The sequence below is a fragment of the Hyla sarda genome, chromosome 6, assembly GCF_029499605.1.
Source record: "Hyla sarda isolate aHylSar1 chromosome 6, aHylSar1.hap1, whole genome shotgun sequence".
In the NCBI taxonomy this organism is placed as follows: domain Eukaryota; kingdom Metazoa; phylum Chordata; class Amphibia; order Anura; family Hylidae; genus Hyla; species Hyla sarda.
Window position 1 is genome coordinate 81,833,411 of NC_079194.1, and position 24,572 is coordinate 81,857,982.

General features: G+C 44.9%; 1 protein-coding gene across 9 annotated transcripts in view; it reads right to left on the reverse strand.

Moving 5' to 3' along the window:
- Nucleotides 1-24,572, reverse strand: part of PTPDC1 (protein tyrosine phosphatase domain containing 1) — a 155,923-nt gene that overhangs the window by 17,551 nt on the left and 113,800 nt on the right. For 8 of the 9 annotated variants that reach the window (XM_056524298.1, XM_056524297.1, XM_056524294.1 and 5 more), the window contains 3 exons: nt 9,072-9,243; nt 6,790-6,870; nt 1,299-1,417 (listed from right to left, as the gene is read on the reverse strand). In XM_056524298.1, coding sequence (XP_056380273.1) covers nt 1,299-1,417; nt 6,790-6,870; nt 9,072-9,243 — 372 coding nt within the window. Of the gene's footprint in view, nt 1-1,298; nt 1,418-6,789; nt 6,871-9,071; nt 9,244-14,349; nt 14,568-24,572 lie in introns of those variants that run through there. The other variant, XM_056524291.1, reaches the window with a different exon arrangement.

Below are 24,572 nucleotides of genomic sequence, written 5' to 3' on the forward strand. Positions count from 1 at the left end.
TTACAAATCTGTTTAACTTTCTGGCACCAGTTGAGTTAAAAAAAAAAAGTTTTCCACCGGAGTACCCCTTTAATAAACAAGAAACCTTATCTTCACATCCCTGACCCAGTTGTGCTATTTTCCTGGATGCCTGAGCGCCTGTTTGAAGGTCATTTTGCCTACAAAGTCTTGCCACAGGATTTATTTTGGTTATCTCCTGAGACATCTGAGCCTGCACGGGATCCACTTTTATTGTACCTCTGCATGAGGTTATATGCGTATTTACTATATGCTCAAGGCGAGCGGCCACTCTATAGAATCTACAACTCTCCCCACTTTATTGTGGAGTTCGTCTTTTCCTTTTTATTAGGGCAACACACGAGGCGTCTCTTCTGGGCCTTTTCTTTTTCTACTTCTACACAGGTCCTCCTGGTGATTGACAAACAGGGTTCGCCTGCTTGCAGCGACCTTGTATAGTTAGCTAGCACATGCACCCTCAATCTGTATTATGGTGCACATGTAGTGAGTCCTGGATTCAGAATCACTGGCAGACTCCCCGCTTGTGTACTACATAGGGTCACCGGGAGACGTGGGCGTGATGTCAGCAGAGGCGTTGAGTTCTCAGGGCATAACAGACCCCAGTCTACCTCTCTCTGACACTCGGGCACAGTAATAAAATAGTTTATCTTTTTTTTTTTTTTTTTTTTATTTTTTTTTTTTTTTTAATAGATGTAAAGCAAAAAAAATGGCTATAAAAAGGTAGGCATAACATAAGGTTATTAACACCCACTGAAATATGTCCCTAGTATAACAAGGCTAAAAGACGTGACAGGTGCAATTAAAATGGAAGTCACAAAATGCAGAGTGAACCCAACGAAAATGCAATTCCTATAATAAGGTGCAATTCTGAATAGAGAGAATTAAGGTTCAGTCCATCCAGCATTGTCTGCTCGGGCATTTATAGAGGGGACTGTCAGGGTTACACTTTTTACATTTGCAACAGCTGGAGCGCAGCAGGTTGGGAAGACTGTTCTAAGCTGAACTATATTCGCAAAACAGGAATTAATATACACAAGTTTAATGACAACTAGTTTAGTGGAGCTCGGTCAATATAACAAGAAGAGGAGGCATTATATAAAAAGTCAGAGTCCTGGAACATCTGTGACGACTCAGCATGGGACTTACTTTCCAATTACATGTTGGAAGGAGCAGCAGAGCCAAGTGTAGGATCTTACACAATGCTCCTCACCACATTGCCCAGCAGCGCCAATTGATGCCGTTCCATAATTAATGAGAACAAACAGCAGGAGGAGACTTACTTTCTGCTTCCATAAAGGCCTCTGGAAGATATGTGAACCCACTTTCTTGCTCCAAAGGATTCCCACAGCTGGCGTGCTCCCCGGGACGCTGGAGATTAATTACTGTTTTTATTCCACAGCTTTGGAAATGGAGGTAAACAAGAAACAGGAACACAGCGAATATTAGAGCTTGTTCTACTTCATGACATGTACAGACACTTTTCTATAACATTGGATGTAGGTCGGGCACATGATAAGTATTATTACTTCTTAATTGTTAGAATGGAACATGGCTGAACTTCTTCTAGGAGCGATGTCTTTTGTAAATGTGTGTGGGTGGATTTGTTATTTTCTTTATTATTATTATCCGGCCTGTCCACATGTCCCATTTATTCTATCTGACATACAATGGTTGATATTGCTGCACATCAATAGCCTTAGTGAAAGCAACGTGACAATCTGTTCCTTGCTTAAAGGGAACCGTTGCCTGTTTCATGGTGATCAAACCACAAGCAGCGTGAAACAGATGCTGGGACACTATGATCTTCCTTGAAACACTGTATTAGAGAAGGTGTAGTTTTAAAACTGCCAGGACCTCGGTAAGAAGTCATGCCTGGACCTGGGTAAGAAGTAATGCCTGTACCTGGGTAAGAAGTCATGCCTGGACCTGGGTAAGAAGTCTTGTCTGGACCTGGGTAAGAAGTAATACCTGGACCTGGGTAAGAAGTAATGCCTGGACCTGGGTAAGAAGTCATGCCTGGACCTGGGTAAGAAGTCATGCCTGGACCTGGGTAAGAAGTCATGCCTGGACCTGGGTAAGAAGTCATGCCTGGACCTGGGTAAGAAGTCATGCCTGGACCTGGGAAAGAAGTTATGCCTGGACCTGGGAAAGAAGTAATGCCTGGACCTGGGTAAGAAGTCATGCCTGGACCTGGGTAAGAAGTCATGCCTGGACCTGGGTAAGAAGTCATGCCTGGACCTGGGTAAGAAGTCATGCCTGGACCTGGGTAAGAAGTCATGCCTGGACCTGGGTAAGAAGTAATGCCTGGACCTGGGTAAGAAGTCATGCCTGGACCTGGGTAAGAGGTCATGCCTGGACCTGGGTAAGAAGTCATGCCTGGACCTGGGTAAGAGGTCATGCCTGGACCTGGGTAAGAAGTCATGCCTGGACCTGGGTAAGAAGTCATGCCTGGACCTGGGTAAGAAGTCATGCCTGGACCTGGGTAAGAAGTCATGCCTGGACCTGGGTAAGAAGTCATGCCTGGACCTGGGTAAGAAGTCATGCCTGGACCTGGGTAAGAAGTCATGCCTGGACCTGGGTAAGAAGTCATGCCTGGACCTGGGTAAGAAGTCATGCCTGGACCTGGGTAAGAAGTCATGCCTGGACCTGGGTAAGAAGTCTTGTCTGGACCTGGGTAAGAAGTCATGCCTGGACCTGGGTAAGAAGTCATGCCTGGACCTGGGTAAGAAGTCATGCCTGGACCTGGGTAAGAAGTCATGCCTGGACCTGGGTAAGAAGTCATGCCTGGACCTGGGTAAGAAGTCATGCCTGGACCTGGGTAAGAAGTCATGCCTGGACCTGGGTAAGAAGTCATGCCTGGACCTGGGTAAGAAGTCATGCCTCGACCTGGGTAAGAAGTCATGCCTGGAACTGGGTAAGAAGTCATGCCTGGACCTGGGTAAGAAGTCATGCCTGGACCTGGGTAAGAAGTCATGCCTGGACCTGGGTAAGAAGTCATGCCTGGACCTGGGTAAGAAGTCATGCCTGGACCTGGGTAAGAAGTCATGCCTGGACCTGGGTAAGAAGTCATGCCTGGACCTGGGTAAGAAGTCATGCCTGGACCTGGGTAAGAAGTCATGCCTGGACCTGGGTAAGAAGTCATGCCTGGACCTGGGTAAGAAGTAATGCCTGGACCTGGGTAAGAAGGCATGCCTGGACCTGGGTAAGAAGCCATGCCTGGACCTGGGTAAGAAGCCATGCCTGGACCTGGGTAAGAAGCCATGCCTGGACCTGGGTAAGAAGCCATGCCTGGACCTGGGTAAGAAGCCATGCCTGGACCTGGGTAAGAAGTCATGCCTGGACCTGGGTAAGAAGTCATGCCTGGACCTGGGTAAGAAGTCATGCCTGGACCTGGGTAAGAAGTCATGCCTGGACCTGGGTAAGAAGTCATGCCTGGACCTGGGTAAGAAGTAAGGCCTGGACCTGGGTAAGAAGTCATGCCTGGACCTGGGTAAGAAGTCATGCCTGGACCTGGGTAAGAAGTCATGCCTGGACCTGGGTAAGAAGTCATGCCTGGACCTGGGTAAGAAGTCATGCCTGGACCTGGGTAAGAAGTCATGCCTGGACCTGGGTAAGAAGTCATGCCTGGACCTGAGTAAGAAGTCATGCCTGGACCTGGGTAAGAAGTCATGCCTGGACCTGGGTAAGAAGTCATGCCTTGACCTGGGTAAGAAGTCATGCCTGGACCCGGGTAAGAAGTCATGCCTGGACCCGGGTAAGAAGTCATGCCTGGACCCGGGTAAGAGGTCATGCCTGGACCCGGGTAAGAAGTAATGCCTGGACCTGGGTAAGAAGTCATGCCTGGACCTGGGTAAGAGGTCATGCCTGGACCTGGGTAAGAGGTCATGCCTGGACCTGGGTAAGAAGTCATGCCTGGACCTGGGTAAGAAGTCATGCCTGGACCTGGGTAAGAAGTCATGCCTGGACCTGGGTAAGAAGTCATGCCTGGACCTGGGTAAGAAGTAATGCCTGGACCTGGGTAAGAAGTCATGCCTGGACCTGGGTAAGAAGTCATGCCTGGACCTGGGTAAGAAGTCATGCCTGGACCTGGGTAAGAAGTCATGCCTTGACCTGGGTAAGAAGTCATGCCTTGACCTGGGTAAGAAGTCATGCCTGGACCCGGGTAAGAAGTCATGCCTGGACCCGGGTAAGAAGTCATGCCTGGACCCGGGTAAGAGGTCATGCCTGGACCTGGGTAAGAAGTAATGCCTGGACCTGGGTAAGAAGTCATGCCTGGACCTGGGTAAGAGGTCATGCCTGGACCTGGGTAAGAGGTCATGCCTGGACCTGGGTAAGAAGTAATGCCTGGACCTGGGTAAGAAGTCATGCCTGGACCTGGGTAAGAAGTAATGCCTGGACCTGGGTAAGAAGTCATGCCTGGACCTGGGTAAGAAGTCATGCCTGGACCTGGGTAAGAAGTCATGCCTGGACCTGGGTAGGAAGCCTTGAATTATGCTTTTAAAAATAACTTTTGACATATGCTTAAAATTTTAAAATAAAGAATTATAAAAAATTAAAATAAAACACTTTTGACTTGTCAAAGGTTTTATCAGACAGGAATCTTTCTCACTCTCCCATAGACTTACAATGAAGCAGTAAGACAAAGTTCTCTGAGAGGCGGGAAGGTAAAGCGCGCTACCGTACTCTTTTCCCCACTCACTCTACTGATCGGTGGGGGTCTGCACTGAAAACCTTTTATTAGTTTCTGTGACAGGTTAAAGTTTTTTTTTTTTTTTTATGGCAGGGACAGTTTAAGACCAGCAGGGCAGAGAGCAGCTGCCAGGAACTACCCTAATGACTAGTTACCAAGGCCCGGCAGCTTTTAAAAAATATAAATCCTCTGAAATGCCTTGAGAGTTTTAGAGTGAATTGTGCCTGGCATCCCACTGCATGTACCTGTTTCATCCTGCCCATGGTTTAGTGAAAGGATCCTTCTAAGTTACAATGTAATGTTTGGGGAGCACAGACAGAACTTCCTTCTTGTAAACAATGTAAGCATAGATAGTACTGTCTCACTTTTTTCCCTGACCATGATGTAGGCACAGCTGGGTATTACCTCCCTGTTCTCTCTTTAAATGAAGGAAACACATGCAGTATTGCCTTCCTGTTTCTCTCTGTAAATTACGTAAGTGCAGAAAATACTACCTCCCTGTTACTTTCTATAAATGATGTAGGAACGGGCAGTACCACCTCCCTGCTTCTATGTATAAATGATGTAGGAACGGGCAGTACTACCTCCCTGTTACTTTCTATAAATGATGTAGGAACGGGCAGTACCACCTCCCTGCTTCTATGTATAAATGATGTAGGAACGGGCAGTACCACCTCCCTGCTTCTATGTATAAATGATGTAGGAACGGGCAGTACTACCTCCCTGTTTCTTTCTATAAATGATGTAGGAACGGGCAGTACCACCTCCCTGCTTCTATGTATAAATGATGTAGGAACAGGCAGTACTACCTCCCTGATTCTTTCTATAAATGATGTAGGAACAGGCAGTACTACCTCCCTGTTTCTTTCTATAAATGATGTAGGAACGGGCAGTACTACCTCCCTATTTCTATTTATAAATGATGTAGGAAGAGACAGTACTACCTCCCTGTTTCTATTTATAAATGATGTTGAAACAGATAGTAGTGCCTCCCTGTTTCTCTCTTTTCTCCCTTTACTGCCTTCTGTTTCTTTCTATAAATGATATAGGCACAGGTAGTATTACCTCCCTGTTTTCCTCTATAAGAGATATAGACACATGCAGTGTTGCCTCCCCGTTTCTTTCTATAAATGATGTAGGCACAGGCAGTAGTACCTCCCTATTTCCTTACTGAATCTTACTAATGAAGCCCATTCTGCTCCATGGTAAATGGAGTAGGAATGATGTGGAATCAGCCCGTATTTATTGCAGAAATAAGTCCTAAAATTCAAAGTCGCATTGACTAATGAGTTTTTACTGGCAGGTTCTGCAGGAAGATTGAACATGTTCAATCTTTTAGCAAAATTCAAAATTGCTATGCAGAAATTTGGCAGTGTGAACACGGAAGTGTGCTACAAGTCGAAATCTCTGCGGAATTTATGCTTGAATTTTGCTTAAAATGTCCTCAGTTTTAACATACCATTTTTGTTTCCTTGTGTAGATGATATAGGTACAGGTAATACTATGTTAATCCTGGTAAATATTACAGGTACTGCCAGTATCATTTGTCTAATTAGAAAACAAAGTACCAATAGCAGAAATTGTGTTAACTAAGTCTTCTCATCTCACTGGACAATGGGCAGTGGTTGTCCTACCTCAAGGATCCCCCTAAGTAGACTTTCCCTTTTTATACAGCAGCTCAACCCCTTTGAAATAAACAGGGTAGGCTGCAGTTCCCTGCACTGCCAGATGGTGGGGGCTCCATTGCACAGAATAAAACAGTGACAGGGCTGAGATACTGAATGGGTGCTGCAGCCCTTCATTCTGAGGATGGGTGGGGGTTCCAAGAAGTCAGATCCCCACCAATCCCAAAGTGCTGATTTATTCAAAGAATAGACCATCACTATGAATACCCCTTTAATATTTTATTTTGATTCTTTATGTTTCTGAATCTTTATAGGACCCTCCAGATACAGAATATAAAATATCTAATAAACCCACACTCATGAGGTCCCATTGGAGCAGAAATAAATTCTTATCACTGTGATGTTGACAATTGCTAATACACACACAGTGAAAACATAGCGTTATTATACATTTACCTCTGGAACTGCTTTATGATGTTATACTTCTCTATGATTTCTGTGGATGGCCTTGCCATTGCCAGGATATTGTCAGTGATCCTGAAATAAACAAAGTCAAATCGGCATTTCTTTTCTGACTTTGTCTCCTCTTTTCAGATAGTACCCAGGCAAACATTTAAAGGGATACTCCGGTGGAAAATCAGGAACTGTCCAAAGCAGGAGTGGTTTGCTATGGGGTTTAGCTTGTACTCTGGACAGTTCCTGACATGGACAGGGGTGTCAGCAGAGAGCACTGTGGTCAGACAGAAAAGAACTCCAGAAATACAACTTCCTCTGTAGCATACATCAGCTGATAAGTACTGGAAGGATTAAGGATAAAGTAATTTACAAATCTGTTTAACATTCTGGGACCAGTTCATTTGAACAAAATTGTTTTCCACTGAAGTACTCCTTTAAAGTGACATCTCACTTTTGACATGCAATAGAAACATGTCAAAAGTTTTCATCACTCAGGGTCTCTGAGACCCCACAGATCAGGAGTATGGGCCTGGATAAGTATGCAGTAGCGCACCTTACTCCCCGACTCTTAGCAATCTTTGTCTCACTGTTCTATTATAAGTCTATGGGACAGTGAAACAAAGATCGATAAAGGCCAGGGAGGAAAGGTTGCTGCCGCATGCTTATTCAGGCTCTTTCTCCTGATTGGTGGGTGTCTCATTACTGAGATCCTGATCTATAAAACCTTTTTTTTTTTATTTTTTTTTTTTTATAACAGGGACACTTTAAAGTAATCAAGAAGTTCCAGTCCTGCTGCACAATCTTTCCGGATTCAGAGATGGCACGCGGTATTGCAGTGGTGTTCTACCTCTGCCACCAACTGCCTGAGTGGGCAATACCACGTGCCGCCCCCAAACCCGGAATCTCCACGCAGAAGGATTGGAGTGGAGGGAGAAAGACAAGTATAGGCTATGTTTTTATCAATGGATGACTTGTCTAATTTACAACTACAGTGAATGGGGTTATTCTTTTTTCAGCTGCTGAGACATCATGCAGTTAAAGGGGTACTCTAGTTTTGAACAATGTATCAATGTAACAATGATAAATGTCTGATTGCCCCTCCATGCATCTCTATGGGAAAACCAAAAATACACAAAGTCGGACAGTCCTGCAATCTGAAACTTATCCCCTAACCCGTGCATAGGGGATACATTTTTCAAAACCGGAATACCCCTTTAACTATATCTGTGGAAGAACTCAGCAGCAAGTGTTACATTTCCATGCACCACCCTCAGTATTACACAACTCCAGTAGAAATCAATAAGCTGTCTAGGTATAGCTTGAGTCCTCAATAGGGGACCACCCTTACTGACTTAGAATAATAAGATATGTTAACATGGATTTTCTATGTCCGACCTGACTTTTTAGGCCGCATTCCCAAATGACGGTGAACGCATGCAACCAAAACCACGCCCCCATGCATTCCCCAATGACCGTGAAGTTATAGTGAAAATGTGCTTATTAGTGAACGCATATTAAAGTGGTTTCGACCCCATGCGTCCACTGGCCTGTAAGAGCATTTCCTAAAGGTGTTTGTCAAAGATATGGGGCTCAGTAATAGACTTACACTGTAAAGGGCACTTTATTCTTAAATGGGCACTATCAGTAAAACGAATTTTTGCTATTGCACTCCTGATGGTAAATAAAAAATATTTCTAATGTACTTTGTTTAAAAAAAATGATGTCTTCTATGTTTTATTTGTGTTTAAAAAAGCTGCCACTAGGTGTCTCCCTACTTGTCCAGAGCACATTCCCCCCCCCCCTCCCTCCCTGGCAGGAGTCCAAAACCAGGAAATGCAGTCTAGAATGCAGCCTCAGCCAATCATAGCTCATCTCACACACTGAACTGCTCTGTGCTGTGTGTAGCAGAGTAAGAGAGGAAGTTCTCCCCTGTATGGCTTCAGATGATGTCACGCCTGCTGGGGAACGCCCCTTCCCAGTCTGAATCTGACCGAGACTGAGCAGAAAATACAGAGCAATATCAAGGTAGAAAACTAAAAAATAATACAATAAAGGCAGGGGTGGTTTATCATGATGGGGGCAGTGAACTAGGAGGATTATAAAATGTAATAAAGATCATGACAGGTACTCTTTAAATGTGTTTATACATAGAAGCAATTAACATAAACCGAAGGCTGTCCAGGCATGCTGGGAGTTGTAGTTTTGCAACAGCCAGAGGCACCCTGGTTTGGAACACAGCTCTATGCCAAACAGGAGTAATGGGTAATCAGTGAAGTGCTTACCAGGAGGAGTACAGTCCCTTAATAGCTTGTTCCTCATCGCTCCACTTTGTAGGATTTTCATATTTACATGCACGTCCTCCACACGTCATCGAACACTGCATGTGGCCCGGGATGACATGGCGCAGACGTTCGCCCACTTTGGTGTATTTTGAAGTCGGACGTCTTCCGCTACCTAAGTCAAAGAAACATATAAAATGTAGCTTATTAGTTAAAGGAGATCTGTAGTGTAAGACACTTATAAGTTACACTGATAAGTATCTGATTGCGGGGGGTTTGAACGCTGGGACCCCCACCATCTCCTGTACACGCCCCCTCCATGTATCTCTATGGGAGAGGAGGAGATGCTGCATTTGTGCTTCCCTGCCTCTCCCATAGAGCTGTATGGGGGGGTCATGTCGTCGACCTCAGTGATGTCGATGACATGCGCATTAGCCGCAGCAAAGCTGGGTCCCAGCGCGGTAGATCGCAGGGTCCCAGCAGTTGGACCCGCGTCCGACTGCTGGGCATAAGTGTCTAACACTGCAGTACTAGAGTACCTGTCATAATCTTGTTAAATTTTATAATCCTAAACAATAAATGGGAGTTCAACATAAAACATGAATTACCAAGTAAGTTACTAAGACATTTAGTTCTCATTACTATTGAAAAAGGGAACAAGGCTCCCTGAAACGCGTCTAGCCCGAGAACACTCTTACCCTCACCCCAACTTGTGGACACAAAGGAGGACTTTGAACCATAGGAATCTTCTGCACGGATTCCAAAATTCATCAGGAACCATCCCCCGCTCCACTGGCTAGCTACAGCGAAGAAGCCGGTAAGAGGCACATAGTGCCACATCACAGCTCATTCGGAACCCCACGCACTTGTCCCCGCGCCGCCGGGCACTAGCGAGGTTCCGAAGGATTACAAATTGTGAACTCTCTGTGTTATTGTGTCTAACATCATTGTGCTCAGAACCCCGCACATTAGTCCCCGCACCGTCGGTGGTAGCGAGGTTCTGAGGCTATTAAACAGAACAACCGATTATACAACAGTAAACCCCCAGCTTTGAGACCGCTTGCACCTAGCCCTGTACAGATAGGGTAAAGTGGGCTCAAAAAAGGGGGCCTCCAGCTCTGCAAAAATTCTGCCACCAAATACTTTCAACTGATATTATTACAATCCAGACACGTATGTCTTTGCAGATAAAACAATGACTATATCAAGTGACTTTTAATTGGGGAAAGACTATACTAACTCCAGCACCTGCAGCACTTTAATTGCCTAAATTGCCGAATGTCCTATTTCCCCTGACCTGTCCCAAGGGGTAGCACCTAGTATTGCATGAACATTCTTATATGAGAAATACTGTATAAATATTTTTGCATTAATCTTTTGGTTTATTTTATAGCATTTTTATTTATTGACAGTCTGAGGCAAGGGCCCTGCTGAAGACTGTGCGTGTACCTATTAAATATTATTTTATCATTGAACACCATCTCTTTACTTCATTCTTACTCTCTTTTATTCCTCTTATTCTTTTTTACATTCTTATATTTTTACCTTCATCCCCAGCCTAGTAGGACTGTTTTCCTAAATTTTATAATCCTCCCAGTTCACTGCCCAATCATGATAAACCACCCCGTCTTTATTTTTATAATTTTTTTAGTATTCTACCTGGATATTGCTCTGTATTTTCTGCTCAGTCTCAAACAGATTCACAGATTGGGAAGGGGCGCTCCCCAGCAGGCGAGACATCATCTGAAGCCATACAGGGGAGAACTTCCTCCCTCACTCTGCTACACACAGCCCAGAGCAGTTCAGTGTGAGATAAGCTAAGATTGGCTAAGGCTGCACACACACCCCATCAGCACTCCAGAATGCATTTTCTGATTTTAGACTTCAGCCAGGCCAGCAGGAGTCCAAAGTCTGTGCAAGAGATTGGGGAAATGTGCTCTGGATAAGTAGGGAGACACCTAGTGGCAGCTTTTTTAAACACAAATAAAACATAGAAAACTTCATTTTTTTTTTTTTTTATCAAAGTACATTAGAAAGATTTCTTTATTTACCATAAGGAGTGCAATAGCAAACATATATTTTAATGAGAGTGCCCATTTAAGTCTGCTGTAAAGGACATGGGCAAAGTAAAGGAGTTCTCCAGTTTTTAACCATGTATATGGGTTTCCCGTATGTATGAGTTAGGCTAGGTTCACATTGCCGTTTGTATCTAACCCATTAAGGGTCTGATCGGCTTTTTTTTTTTCCCTAGCTGATCGCCCCCTGAAATGAGTTGGGTGCAAAGGGCTATTTTTATGTTTTCAGCACTTTGTCATTTTTCTTGTTGTGCGCTTTTAAGGGGATGTAGTAAGCAGATGTACCTGTTGGTTGCCCTAAATTTATCTGTTGCGCAACATTTTTTTTTTTCACAATTGGATCCCAGTGACCAGCTGATGTAGAAATGTGTGAGCTTTTGACCCTTCATTCACCCCAATCATTTGCAGAAATTTAGGAAGTGATGTGTGCCATTTAGGAAGTGATTTGCACAATATAGGTAGCGATAAGCGCAATTTACGAAGTGATGTGCGCAATTTAGGTAGCGATGTGCGCAATTAACGAAGTGATGTGTGTAATTTATGAAGTAATGTGCGCAATTTAGGTAGTGATGTGCGCAATTTAGGAAGCGATGTGCGCAATTTAGGTAGCAATGTGAGCAATTTAGGTAGCGATGTGTATAATTTAGGAAGTGATGTGCGCAATTTAGGTAGCGATGTGCGCAATTAACGAAGTGATGTGTGTAATTTATGAAGTAATGTGCGCAATTAAGGAAGTGATGTGGGCAATTTAGGAGGTGATGTGGGCAATTTAGGAGGTGATGTGCGCAATTTAGATAGCGGTGTGCGCAATTTAGGTAGCGGCGTGGGCACTTCAGGAAGTGACGTGTGCAATTTAAGTAGTGAGGTGTGCAATTTAGGAAAGGATGTGTGCAATTTACGTAGCGATGTGACCAATTTAGGAAGTGATGTGCGCAATTAAAGAAGTGATGCGCGCAACTGAGAAAACTACACACTTGCGCAGCAGGTTTCACATTGTGCAAAAAAAAATTTACAAAAATATAAATGCGCTAACGATAACTTCCCCCAATGTGTCCATAGCCTGGGGATCACATATTTCACTACATGTAAATTACAATGTGAAAACGGTTGCACTATTTATGCGAGCCTCTAACCCAGTCTCCAGCTGTTGCAAAACTACAACTCCCAGCATGCCCAGACAGCATTTGGCTGCCTTGGCATGCTGGGAGTTGTAGTGAAAATAAAAACACAGCGATACTCACCGACCCCACTGTCCAATTCCCAGCTGTACTTTGCAGAACCAGATGCCAGGAAAACAGCAGCGATGGGGCAGGTGAGTATAGCTGCTTTTTTTATTTTCACTACATTATAAAGCTTTCAAGCCTGGAAAATCCCTGTGAGCTGCTCTGATGGCCTATACGTTTTTACTATCTATAGGTTGGTTTTCACTGGACTATAGGTGTACTACCTTAAACTCCCACATTTTAATGACAAATGAATGAATGCCCTCTTGACTGCTCCGCTGACTTCACATAATCTACAGACAATTTGTGTAGAGCAGAAATCCCTGTCTCATAGAGATACACAGAAACAGGGACTTCTGGTCTACACAAAGGGAAGTAACGTGGGGCCATGACCGATGTATCAGCCTGCGCTGTAAAGCATGGGACCATGCTGGGGGAAAAAACGGAGCGCCGCTTTAAGTCTCTTTGAAAGCTGATTATGTGGATGATCAGAACATCTAGTTAGCCTCCCCAAAAGGTTTTGCCTCATTCCCCTGATGACACCAGTGCCCACTTATCTGTAATACATGAATGGTTTGAGTGTGCTAGAGCTGAAGTCCCTGTCACAGAGCTGCTCCTTGTTCTGGCTAACATAGGGGGTCCCCACTCTCTTAGTTCCATATGCTCTAATAGAGCATATGGATAAAACATGTAACTTATGGCGGTTCCAGGGTATATAACAGTATTCCCCCACCCCCCAAAAAAAAAATTAATTATTAGCCCATCCGGGTACTACTCACGTCACCCACAAGCGCTGCTCTCCTCGTTCTCCTGTTTGTTGTGGCTGCCGGCACTGACACTTTATAGCTGTATCCCTATGCCCGGGCTGCAAAAGGTAAACAAAAATAAACTTTAACGCACGTTCCTACGTTGGCCTTACGCTCTTCCTGGGGATGTGAATGTAGGACAGCCGTCAGCCTATCAGCGGCCGCAGCGATGTTCCCGCCTCGGCCGGTGATAGGCTGAGCCCACTGTCATGTAAGAAGCCGGCTTCTTACATGACAGTGGGCTCAACCTATCACCAGCCGAGGCGGAACATCGCTGCGGCCGGTGATAGGCTGACGGCTTTCCAACGTTCCATTCCCTTGGAAGTAGGTCCGGACCGACGGGGAAGGCGAGTTAAAGTTTATTTTGTTTACCTTTTGGGATACAGTATAGAGCAGTGGTCTTCAACCTGCGGACCTCCAGATGTTGCAAAACTACAACTCCCAGCATGCCCGGACAGCCAACGGCAACATCTGGAGGTTGAAGACCACTGGTATGGGGTGTCACTGCCGGCGGCCGCAACAAACAGGAGGACGAGGAGGGCAGTGCTTGCGGGTGACATATGAGTATTTACCCTCATGGGGACAGCGCAGCGCTGGGCTGACAATTAATTGGGGGGGCAGAACAGCACTCGAGGGTCACATATGATTAGTATTGCGGTATGGGTTAAAATTCATATCGTGCAGCACAAAAATTTCGGTATTCGGTATGAACCGGTATACCGCCCAGCCCTACGTGAAAGTCTATCATATACAGATCTCCATGTTGCCTAATCCTATGGACATAAAGAACACATAATAAGACACAATACATGACAGTCACCTGTAACTGCTCTACAAAGCTTCTCAATAAGGAGAAATATAATGCACACTATACAGAAAATTCCAACAACATACACAGACATCAGAATTATTATTTTTTTTATATCCCTATGACTATGGTCTTATTATACTCTATGTACTAAATCTTGGATATTTACTAAGGTGAAGGATAAGGAAAAAAGTAGAGAAACTTTGATGACAACATTTCTAACAACCTACCAGCTGGACAAACTATCCCTCATCCTTTGCCCTGAACTAAGGCTGTAGCTTTATCATCAGAAAGCATAGAAAAATATATGTCATCATTTAAAATACATAAAAAAAATAAAAATAAAAATTCTATGCAAAAAAACTTAACTTTTTATCTGGAAGACATTGGTAAAGCCTTCTTCTGTGACCATTGATGACATGGCCACCATGACTCTATGAGTGTTGGTGGACAGCACTTCGATGGCCGAGCTGCGCCGTCGCTGGAGGTGGATGGCAGAGGTGGAATGTCTGCGTCCATGAAGAAAGTTACTGACGATATTCACAGCAGAAAGTCTCCGGGGTGATCCCTGCATGTCGTTCTGTGTGGTGCCAGCTGTGCACTGACCTATCACTTCAGGGGACTGTGCAGCCCGCGCGGCAATGTGCAACCAATTTATAGCATGGAGCTGCACTTCAGGATAGGCTGAGAGGTTTCTATAGAAACCAAGAGCTTGATTCACTGATGGTACTAAATAATTGTGTCTATTCTGCACAGCTCAATGAATTTACACTTATAGGAACAACCATCAATGAACTGAAAATACCGGGAAGGTTCATACTGCTCTCTAGTACAATCCTAATCTCCAGTCAAGTGCGATACAAAAATGCCATTTTGTAAGTTTTGGGGGCTATCGATTCTACGCAGTGCACGCTTTGTTAAAAATGACACCTTGTCTTTATTCTGTAGGTCCATACGAATAAAATGATACCCAACTTATTTAGGTTTTCTTTTTGTTTTTCTTCTTTTATTATAAAATTATACCTATTTGTCCGAAAATTAGCATGTTTAAAATTGTCCTCTCCTGACCCCTATAACTTTTTTATTTTTCTGTAGACGGGGATGTGTGATGGCTCATTTTTTGTGCTGTAATCTGAAGTTTTTATCCGTACCATTTTTGTTTTGATCGCTTTTTATACATTTTTTTAGGATATACAAAGTGACCAAAAAGACGCAATTTTGGACTTTGGAATTTTTTAACGTGTACGCCATTGATCGTGCGGTTTAATTAACATTATATTTTTATAGTTCAAACATTTAGGTATGCGGCGGTACCAGATACGTTAATGTTTGTTTACATTTTTTTTATGGGAAAAGGGGTGTGATTCAAACTTTTATTAGGGAAGGAGTTAAATCACATTTATCTATTTTTACAATATTTTTTAGTCCCCATAGGGGACCATTATCTGAAATTAGATTGCATACACTGAACAATGTTATGCCATAGCATATCACTGATCAGTGTTATCTGTTCTCGACTGCTTCAGCCGGTCATACCTGACTGGAGCATCGAGGGACAGATCGGATGGCCAGGAGGCAGGTAAGGGCCCTCCCGCCCTGTTCGGAAGCTGCGATTTCACCGTGGATGTCCTGAACAGCCCACCAAACTTTTCTCCCATTTTAGATGCCGCAATCAACTTTGATCGCAGTGTCTTAAGCGTGCTTCATACCCGGTGTATCCCGGTTGCAATCAGCAACTAGGACCCATGGCTAATGCCGGATGTCGCCGATCCAGCTGATGTCTGGTATTAACCCTTCCACGGGGTATGAAGCGTGCTCAGCTCCTGAGCACGCTTCATGTAATGGGAGCGGGGAATGGATGTAAATAAATGTTCATTGTCCTTAAGGAGCTATGAGAAACTGACAGGCTGGTCACTAACACTAAACCCAATATAATGGGTTATAGTGCGGGTGAACAGCATTAAAAACAGCTGTCACTTTTCAGTAGTTGCAAAGTTAGGGCAAGTAAATCTTCTATTCCTATTGCACTGCTGCGCAATGGCGGTGGGGAGGTGGGGAGCCGGCTGTATGAACCTGAAGGGTTAATCTACACTGAGGTCTTTTGTTGTTCTGGTTATTGTGGAAACACCCTGTTCTCTGGATGGTCAGCTGACCTCATTGGCATTTCAACTGCTTTGCTTCCTATTTAAACTCTCAGTATTCATCCAGGCCCGGCCTGCGATAGAGCTCATACTCCTTGCTAGCGTTTGTACTGTATCTTGTATTTCTGGCATATCTGACCCATTGGCTCCATTCTCTGACCCCTGTCCTGTTTCAGAAATTTGGCTTTCTGTTATCTCTTGGTATTTACTCAGCTTGTGGACTGTGACATATTTTGTGTATGTTTAGTTATTATTTCTGTTAATGTGTGTGAATCCTTACAGTGTCCGACCTCCGTCTGTATTGTAAGTTTATTTTGTTGACGTTTTACTCCCTGCACTTATTCAGGCAGGGACTGTTACAGTGGTTGTGGACCCGTTGCCTAGGGTGGGTACGCAAGTAGGCAGGGCAAGTGGGAGCGGGTGAGTTCAGGGCTTCACTCTTCCCTGCCCATACGTGACACCGGCTCACTGAGCTTTCCCCCTCCTGGCCCGCCCCTGTGAAGAATATGCAAATGTATTCACTAGCCTGCCAGGGTGAGTGCAATGATCTCCGAGCAAAGCCTTTCGGGTGTAGCAAAGCAACGGCGTCTGCGCTCTGCTCAGAGATCAGAGTGCTCATCCCATCAGGCTAGTGAATATATTTTGCATATACATCATGGGGCGGGCTGGGCAGTGAAGATTGAGGAGGGCGGGGAGCTTGGCTAGCCGGCTCCCATACCTCCATTGCGTGCAGCAGCATAATAGGAATAGAGGATTAACCTGCCATAACTCTGAAACTAACATTAAAGTAAGAAATAAAAACAACTTTTTTTTAATGCTGTTCTCCTACACTATAACCCAGCATATTAGGTTTAGTGTGGTTGAGCAGCCTGTCAGTTTGTCTTCAACAATACATTTTTATTGCTGCTTTTCAAATTTACAAACCCAAAGGTCATCAGAGCTAAATACAAAGAAAAATAATAAGTCCTATCAAATAATGATAGCAACTTGCATTACAATTAATTAAAGGGGTACTCCAGTGGAAAACGTATATTTTTTTTAATTAACTGGTGTCAGAAGGTTAAACAGATTTGTAAATTACATTATTTAAAAATCATAAGCCAGCTGCTGTATACTACAGAGGTTATTTTCTTTTTTAATTATTTTCTGTCCGACCACAGTGCTCTCTGCTGACATCTGTGTCCATGTCAGGAACTGTCCAGAGCAGGAGAAGTTTGCTATGGTTATTTTCTCCTGCTCTGGACAGTTCCTGACATGGACAGAGGTGTCAGCAGAGAGCACTGTGGTCAGCCAGTAAAGAAAATCAAAAAGAAATACAACTTCCTCTGGAGAATACAGCAGCTGATAAGTACTGGATTAACCCCTTGCCGCAAAACGCTGTTTCTAAACAGCGCTGCGGCACGGGAGGGTTATGAAGCAAGCTCAGGAGCTGAACTCGCAACATACCCGCAAGGTGTCGGCTGCTATCAGCAGCCAGGACCCATGGCTAATGCCAGACATCGCCATTTAGGCAGATGTCCGGCATTAACTCTTTAGACGCAGCAATCAAAGTTGATCGCCGCATCTAAAGTGAAAATGAAAGTTTCCCGGCAGCTCAGTCGGGCTGATCGGGACCATTGTGGTAAAATCACGATGTCCCTATTAGCTAGGATGCATCAGGAGGGTGCCTTACCTGCCTTCTGCGCGTCCGATCTGCAATTGATTGCTCCAAGCCTGAAATCCAGGCTTGAGCAATCAATCGCCAATAACACTGATCAATGCATTGCAATGCAATGGCATTGATCAGCGTAGTGAATCAATGTACTGCATGTTATAGTCCCCTATGGGGGCTATAACACTGCAAAAAAAAAAAGTGAAAAAGAAAAAGTTAATAAAGATGATTTAACCCCTTCCCTAATAAAAGTTTGGATCACCCCCCCCCCTATTCCCATAAAAAAAACCTGTGTAAATAAAAATAAACATATGCGGTATCCCCGCGTCCTAACTATAAAAATATATTGTTAATTAAACCACACAATCAATGGCGTACACGCCAAAAAATTCCAAAGTCCAAAATAGCGTATTCTGGTCACTGTTTATACCATAAAAAATAGAATAGAAAATGGTACCGATAAAAACTTCAGATCACGGCGCAAAAAATTAGCCCTTATAATGCCCCGTGCGTGGAAAAATAAAAAAGTCATAGGGGTCAGAAGAGGACAATTTTAAAAGTATAAATTTTTCTGCATGTAGATTTTTTTCAGAAGTAATACAAAATCAAATGTATATAAGTAGGGCATCATTTTAATCGTATGGACCTACAGAATAAAGATAAGTTGTAATTTTTACCAAAAAAAGATTTTTCGGTAAAATGACTGATGTCATTACAATGTACAATTGGTGGCACAAAAAATTAATCATACGGATTTTTAGGTGCAAAATTGAAAGGTTTATGATTTTTAAAAGAAAAAGAGGAAAAACCGAAGTGCAAAAACTGAAAAATGATTGGTCCTTAACCCCTTAAGGACCCGGGCTTTTTCTGTTTTTTCATTTTCAATTTTTCTTCCTTAACTTTAAAAAATCATAACTCTTAAAAATTTTCACCTAAAATTATATATAATGGCTTAATTTTTGCGTCACTAATTCTACTTTGTAATGACATTAGTCATTTTACCCAAAAATCTACGGTGAAACGGGAAAAAAAATCAATGTGCGACAAAATTGATGAAAAAACACTATTTTGTAAGTTTTGGGGGCTTCTGTTTTTACGCAGTACATTTTCTGTCAAAAATGATACCTTATCTTTATTCTGTAGGTCCATACGGTTAAAATGATACCCTACTTATATAGGTTTGAATTTGTATCACTACCGAAAAAAATCATGAATACATGCAGGAAAATTTATACGTTTAAAATGGTAATATTTTGACCCCTATAACTTTTTTATTTTTCTGTGTTCAGGGCGCTTTGAGGACTAATTTTTTGCGCCGTCATCTGAAGTTTTTAGCGGTACCATTTTTGTTCTGATCAGACTTTTTGATCACTTTTTATTCACTTTTTTGTGGTATAAAAAGTGATCAAAAATGCGCTATTTTGGACTTTGGAATTTTTTTGTGAGTACGCCATTGAACGAGCGGTTTAAAAAGTGGTATATTTTTATAATTCGGACATTTCCGCACGCGGCGATACCACATATGTTTATTTTTATTATTATTTACATAATGTTTTTTTTATTTTTGGAAATGCCGGGTGATTCAAAGTTTTATTAGTGGAAGGGATAATTGAAAGGGTTAATGATTTTTTTTACACTTTTCTTATGTAATATTATAGCTCCTATAGGGGGCTATAACATTGCATGTACTGATCTTTTACACTGATTGATCCATCTCCATAGGAATGGATCAATCAGTGTTTTCGGCGATTGAATGCTCAAGCCTGGATCTCAGGCTTGAAGCATTCATTCGGCGATCGGACAGCACAGGAGAAGGTAATAAGACCTCCTCCTGTGCTACAGCTGTTCGGGATGCCGCGATTATACCGCGGCGATCTCGAACAGCTCCCTGAGCTAACCGGCACATTTTACTTTCGTTTTTAGCCGCGCGGCTCAGATTTGAGCGCGCAGCTAAAGGGTTAATAGCGCGGCACAGCGATCAGTGCCACGCGCTATTAGAGGCGGGTCCCGGCTTCATTATGACGCCAGGCCCGCCGCGATATGATGCGGGGTCACCGTGTGACCCCGCGTTATATCGCAGGACCGGGACTCATGACGTACGCATACGTCATGGGTCCTTAAGAGGTTAAGATTTTCAAATAGAAGTAATTTACAAATCTGTTTAACTTTCTGGCACCAGTTTATAAATAAATAAATGTTTTCCACTGGAGTACCCCATTAAAGAGGACCTGTAGTCAACTCAAAATTTTTTATAATAATAAAATATATTAGGGTACCCTAATCACATATCTTTTACAGTTTCCGCTGAGAAATCTCCTTTAAGCAGACACACAGGGCTTCTCCACAGCAGTCCTGTCTGTGCAGCAAGGTATGGGGACAGGGTCAGTGGGCCGACATAACTGACGCGCGGCCCGCCTCCTAACCTCACTGCACACACAGTGCTGCCTTGAGTAGCCCTGTGTGTCTGCTTAGAGGGGAACATGCAGCATATTTACTGCTGCACCGCAGGTTTTCTGCAGAGTGGAATTCACTGCGTATACACAATGTGACCCAAAGTTTGTGTGCATATATTTATGTATGTATGTGCGTGTGTATGTTTCCAGGGCCGCCGTTAAGGCGGGGCAAACCGGGCAATTGCCCAGGGCCCCAATCCCCCAGGGGCCCCCTGCGGGCTGCTTCAGTGTTTGCGGCTTTGGGAATGTGTGGGAGTCCAGTCAGCACCATTTAGAAGTGAGCCTTGCTGCTTCCTAGAGGCTCTCAGCAGAGGCCATTCATGTAGTGCTGGCAGGGAGAGACCGGGCTCCTTTAACAAACCCACCCCCACCCACTCCTCCTCCTGCTCATGGTAGATTCGCTGCTGTATCTGCCTGTCGGCCGGTGGGTGAGATTGTCTGCAGGCTCCGGGAAGCACAGATTCCGTCCATCAACACCTAGCTGCTAAAGTATTCTCTGCCCCCAGCAAGCTCTCAGTAAAAGTATATTTATATCTAGTGCAGTATTTCCCAACCAGGGTGCCTCCAGCTGTTGCAAAACTACAACTCCCAGCATTCCCAGACAGCCAGAGGCAGCCCGGGCATGCTGGGAGTTGTAGTTTTACAACAGCTGGAGGCACCCTGGTTGGGAAACACTGATCTAGTGTGTGAACATGTGTGATGTGAACTATTTCTAGTGTATTGTGTGTGTACAGCATTCAAAAAATAAAAAAAAATAACAAAAAAAAAAAATATATATATATATATATATTAGAATTCAGGTAGAAGACAGACATGGTCGCACATCTACAATCTTGCACAATGATCTAATTGCTTCTCAGCATAATTTCAAAAACAGGTTGTTAGTATATACGTTTTGATTGAAAAAGTACAAAGCCCACTCGCCACGTCAAGGCCACCTATTTAGAGTGGGTCCCTAACGTCCCTAGTAGGGATCGACCGATTATCGGTATGGCCGATATTATCGGCCGATAATCACGATTTTGGGCATTATCGGTATCAGCAATTACCTTGCCGATAAGCCGATAATGCCCCACCCCCCGCAAGGCCCTCCCCCCCCCAACCCACCGCACCGCGTCCGCCCCACGTCGCACCCCCCACCATAGTGCTGGGCGGTATACCGGTATGGATTTTTGCCCATACCGCTATACCGGTCAGGCCCCTCCCCCACCCTCCGAGTCAATAAAAAAATTAAATTTACCCGTAATGGGGGTGGTCCGGGCCATCCATTGTTCCTGTAGTGTCCGGGGGCGTTCCGGGTGAAGGGTGAACCGGTCCGGGCTGTCCTCCTTCTCCGGCGGTCATCTTCTCCACTCTGGGCAGGCTCCGGCCTAGTAGCTGCATAGACGCCGCTTCGCCGTGACGTCAGGGGCATGGCTGCGCACGGGCATCGCTGCGCAGCGGCGTCACTGCACAGTGGCGTCTATGCAGCGTACTAGGCCGGAGCCTGCCCGAAGTGGAGAAGATGACCGCCGGAGAAGAAGGACAGCCTGGACCGGTTCACCCTTCACCCGGAACGCCCTCGGACACTACAGGAAGGATGGATGGCCTGGACCACCCTGACAGGTAGGGGGAGAGAAGCGGGTGGTGGCGGCGGCGGCCTATGGCACCGCAAAAGCCACTGCAGTGCATTGATTTAAAGCGCCCGCTTTAAATCAATGATCTGCAGCGGTGTCGCGGGGCGATAAATAGCCGATAACTTATACCGGAATATCGGTATAAGTTAGCGGCTATCTGCCCTAACCTCCATCGATTATCGGTATCGGCCCTAAAAAAACGATATCGGTCGATCCCTAGTCCCTAGCATAAAATGGTGTAGCACTGGGCGGCGACCACCACCGCTGCAACACCAGTGCCCACAGGGGGAACGACCCACTGGCAGAGCGGCCCCAATGCCACTCAAACCAGTCCATGGGTCGCACCTCCCCGCAGACACGGCGCCACAGCAGCAACAGACGCCGCACAGCACCACACCAGTGTGAACAGGGTGCTACAGCTCACTTACCATGCTCTCCCAGTCAGACTGGGAGGCTGCTAGGAAAGCAGCCTCCCAGTCTGACAGGGAGAGCATGGTAGGTGAGCTGTCACACCTTGTTCACACTGGTGTGGTGCTGTGCGGCGTCCGTTGCTGCCGTGGCGCCGTGTCTGTGGGGGGTGCGGCCCATAGACTGGTTTGAGTGGCATTGGGGCCACTCTGCCAGTGGGTCGTTCCCCCGTGGGCACTGGTGTCGCGGCGGTGGTGGTCGCCACCCAGTGTTACGCCATTTTATGCCAGGGACATTAGGGACCCACTCTAAATAGGTGGCCTTGACGTGGCGAGTGGGCTTGTACTTTTTGATCAAAAATGTATACTAATAACCTGTTAGTTTTTGATATTATGCTGAGAAGCAATTAGATCATTATACAAGATTGTAGATGTGCGACCATGTCGGTTTCTTCTACCTGAATTCACATTGTGTTTTCTATCCCCTCCCTTTTTTTGTTTGAACATGTGTCTGCACTCTTCCCCACCCCCTCAGCCCAACCCTATATAAGTAGTAGTTAGCTACACAAGGGCCATTTCTGTCCTAGCAGCCTCCCAGTCTGACTGGGAGAGCATGGTAAGTGTGCTGTTACACCTTGTTCACACTGGTGTGGTGCTGTGCGGCGTTCGTTGATGCCGAGGCGCCGTGTCTGTGGGGGGGGGTGCGGCCCATAGACTGGTGTGAGTGGCATTGGGGCCGCTCTGCCAGTGGGTCTTTCCCCCCCCGTGGGCACAGGTGTCTCGGCGGTGGTGGTCGCCGCCCAGTTCTACGCCATTTTATGCTAGGGACGTTAGGGACCCACTCTAGGTGGCCTTGACGTGGCGAGTGGGCTTGTACTTTTTGATCAAAAATGTATACTAACAACCTGTTAGTTTTTGATATTATGCTGAGAAGCAATTAGATCATTATACAAGATTGTAGATGTGCGACCATGTCTGTTTCTTCTACCTGAATTCATATATATATATATATATCTTAGGGCTGCACGATATGGGGAAAATGTGTGATTGCGATTATGGGCCTAAATATTGCGATTTCGATATGCAATGCGATATAATAAATAAATGGTGAAATGTCTCCATTTCTCGTCTATCCACCTATTCTATGCCCACTGTCCATTTCACATCTCCCTTATTTCTATCTCCCCCCATGGTTACATCTCCCCCCCCCCCCGGTCACATTCTCCCCCCCCCCGGTCACAATCTTCCCCCCATGTCACATTATCTTCCCCATATCACATCTCCCCCTTGTCACATTCTCCCCTCCGGTCACAATCTTCCCCCCATGTCACATTATCTTCCCCATATCACATCTCCCCCTTGTCACATTCTCCCCTGTCACATTCTCACCCCCCACTCGTTATAATTTTCCCCACCCCCGTCACATTCTCCCCCCTGCCACGATCATCACCCCCTGGCACAATCTCCCCTCCATGTCACCTCCCCCCGTCACCCCCCATCCACGTCACTATCTCCCCCCCTGTCACATCCCCTTACTCTCACATATCCCCCTGTCACATTCTCCCTCCTGTAGGTAGCTTTTTGTACTGCAGCTTATACACTGGGTTTGCAGCTGAAAAAGACCTTTCCCCATGAGCCAATCACTGGCTTGACACGTGACACCGCTGCGGTCAGTGATTGGCTGAAAAGGGAAAGGTCCTACTGCTTGTATGGAGAAGAGTGGAGACATCGGACCGCACAGAGACAAACGGCATCAACTGCAGGAACCGGGAGTAGGTGAGCAGATGTGTTTTTTTATTTTTCTCCCTGTGCCCTTTTACTTAGCTCAGTGTTTTTCTACCAGGGTGCCTCCAGCTGTTGTGAAAATACTACTCCCAGCATGCTGGGAGTTGTATTTTTGCCACAACTGGAGGCACCCTGGTTGAGAAGCACTGACTTTTAGTATTTAAATTTGTTTTAAAATTACAACTCCCAGCATGCCCGGACAGGATATGGATGTCTGGGCATGCTGGGAGTTGTAGGAGAGAGAGAGAGAAAGAGAGAGAAAGAGAGAGAAAGAGAGAGAAAGAGAGAGAAAGAGAAAGAGAGAGAAAGAGAGAGAGAGAGAGAGAAAGAGAGAAAAAAAGAGGGAGAAAGAGAGATACACACATTAGTGTTTACATACAAGTGTTTTAGATAGTGTCTCTAGTTGTTGCAAAACTACAACTCCCAGCAAAAGCCTGTCTGGGCATGCAGGGAGTTGTAGTTGTACAAAAGTTTTCAATACAATGTTTGGAAAACACTGATATATATGTATGCATATAGTGATTTATAAATATTTATTA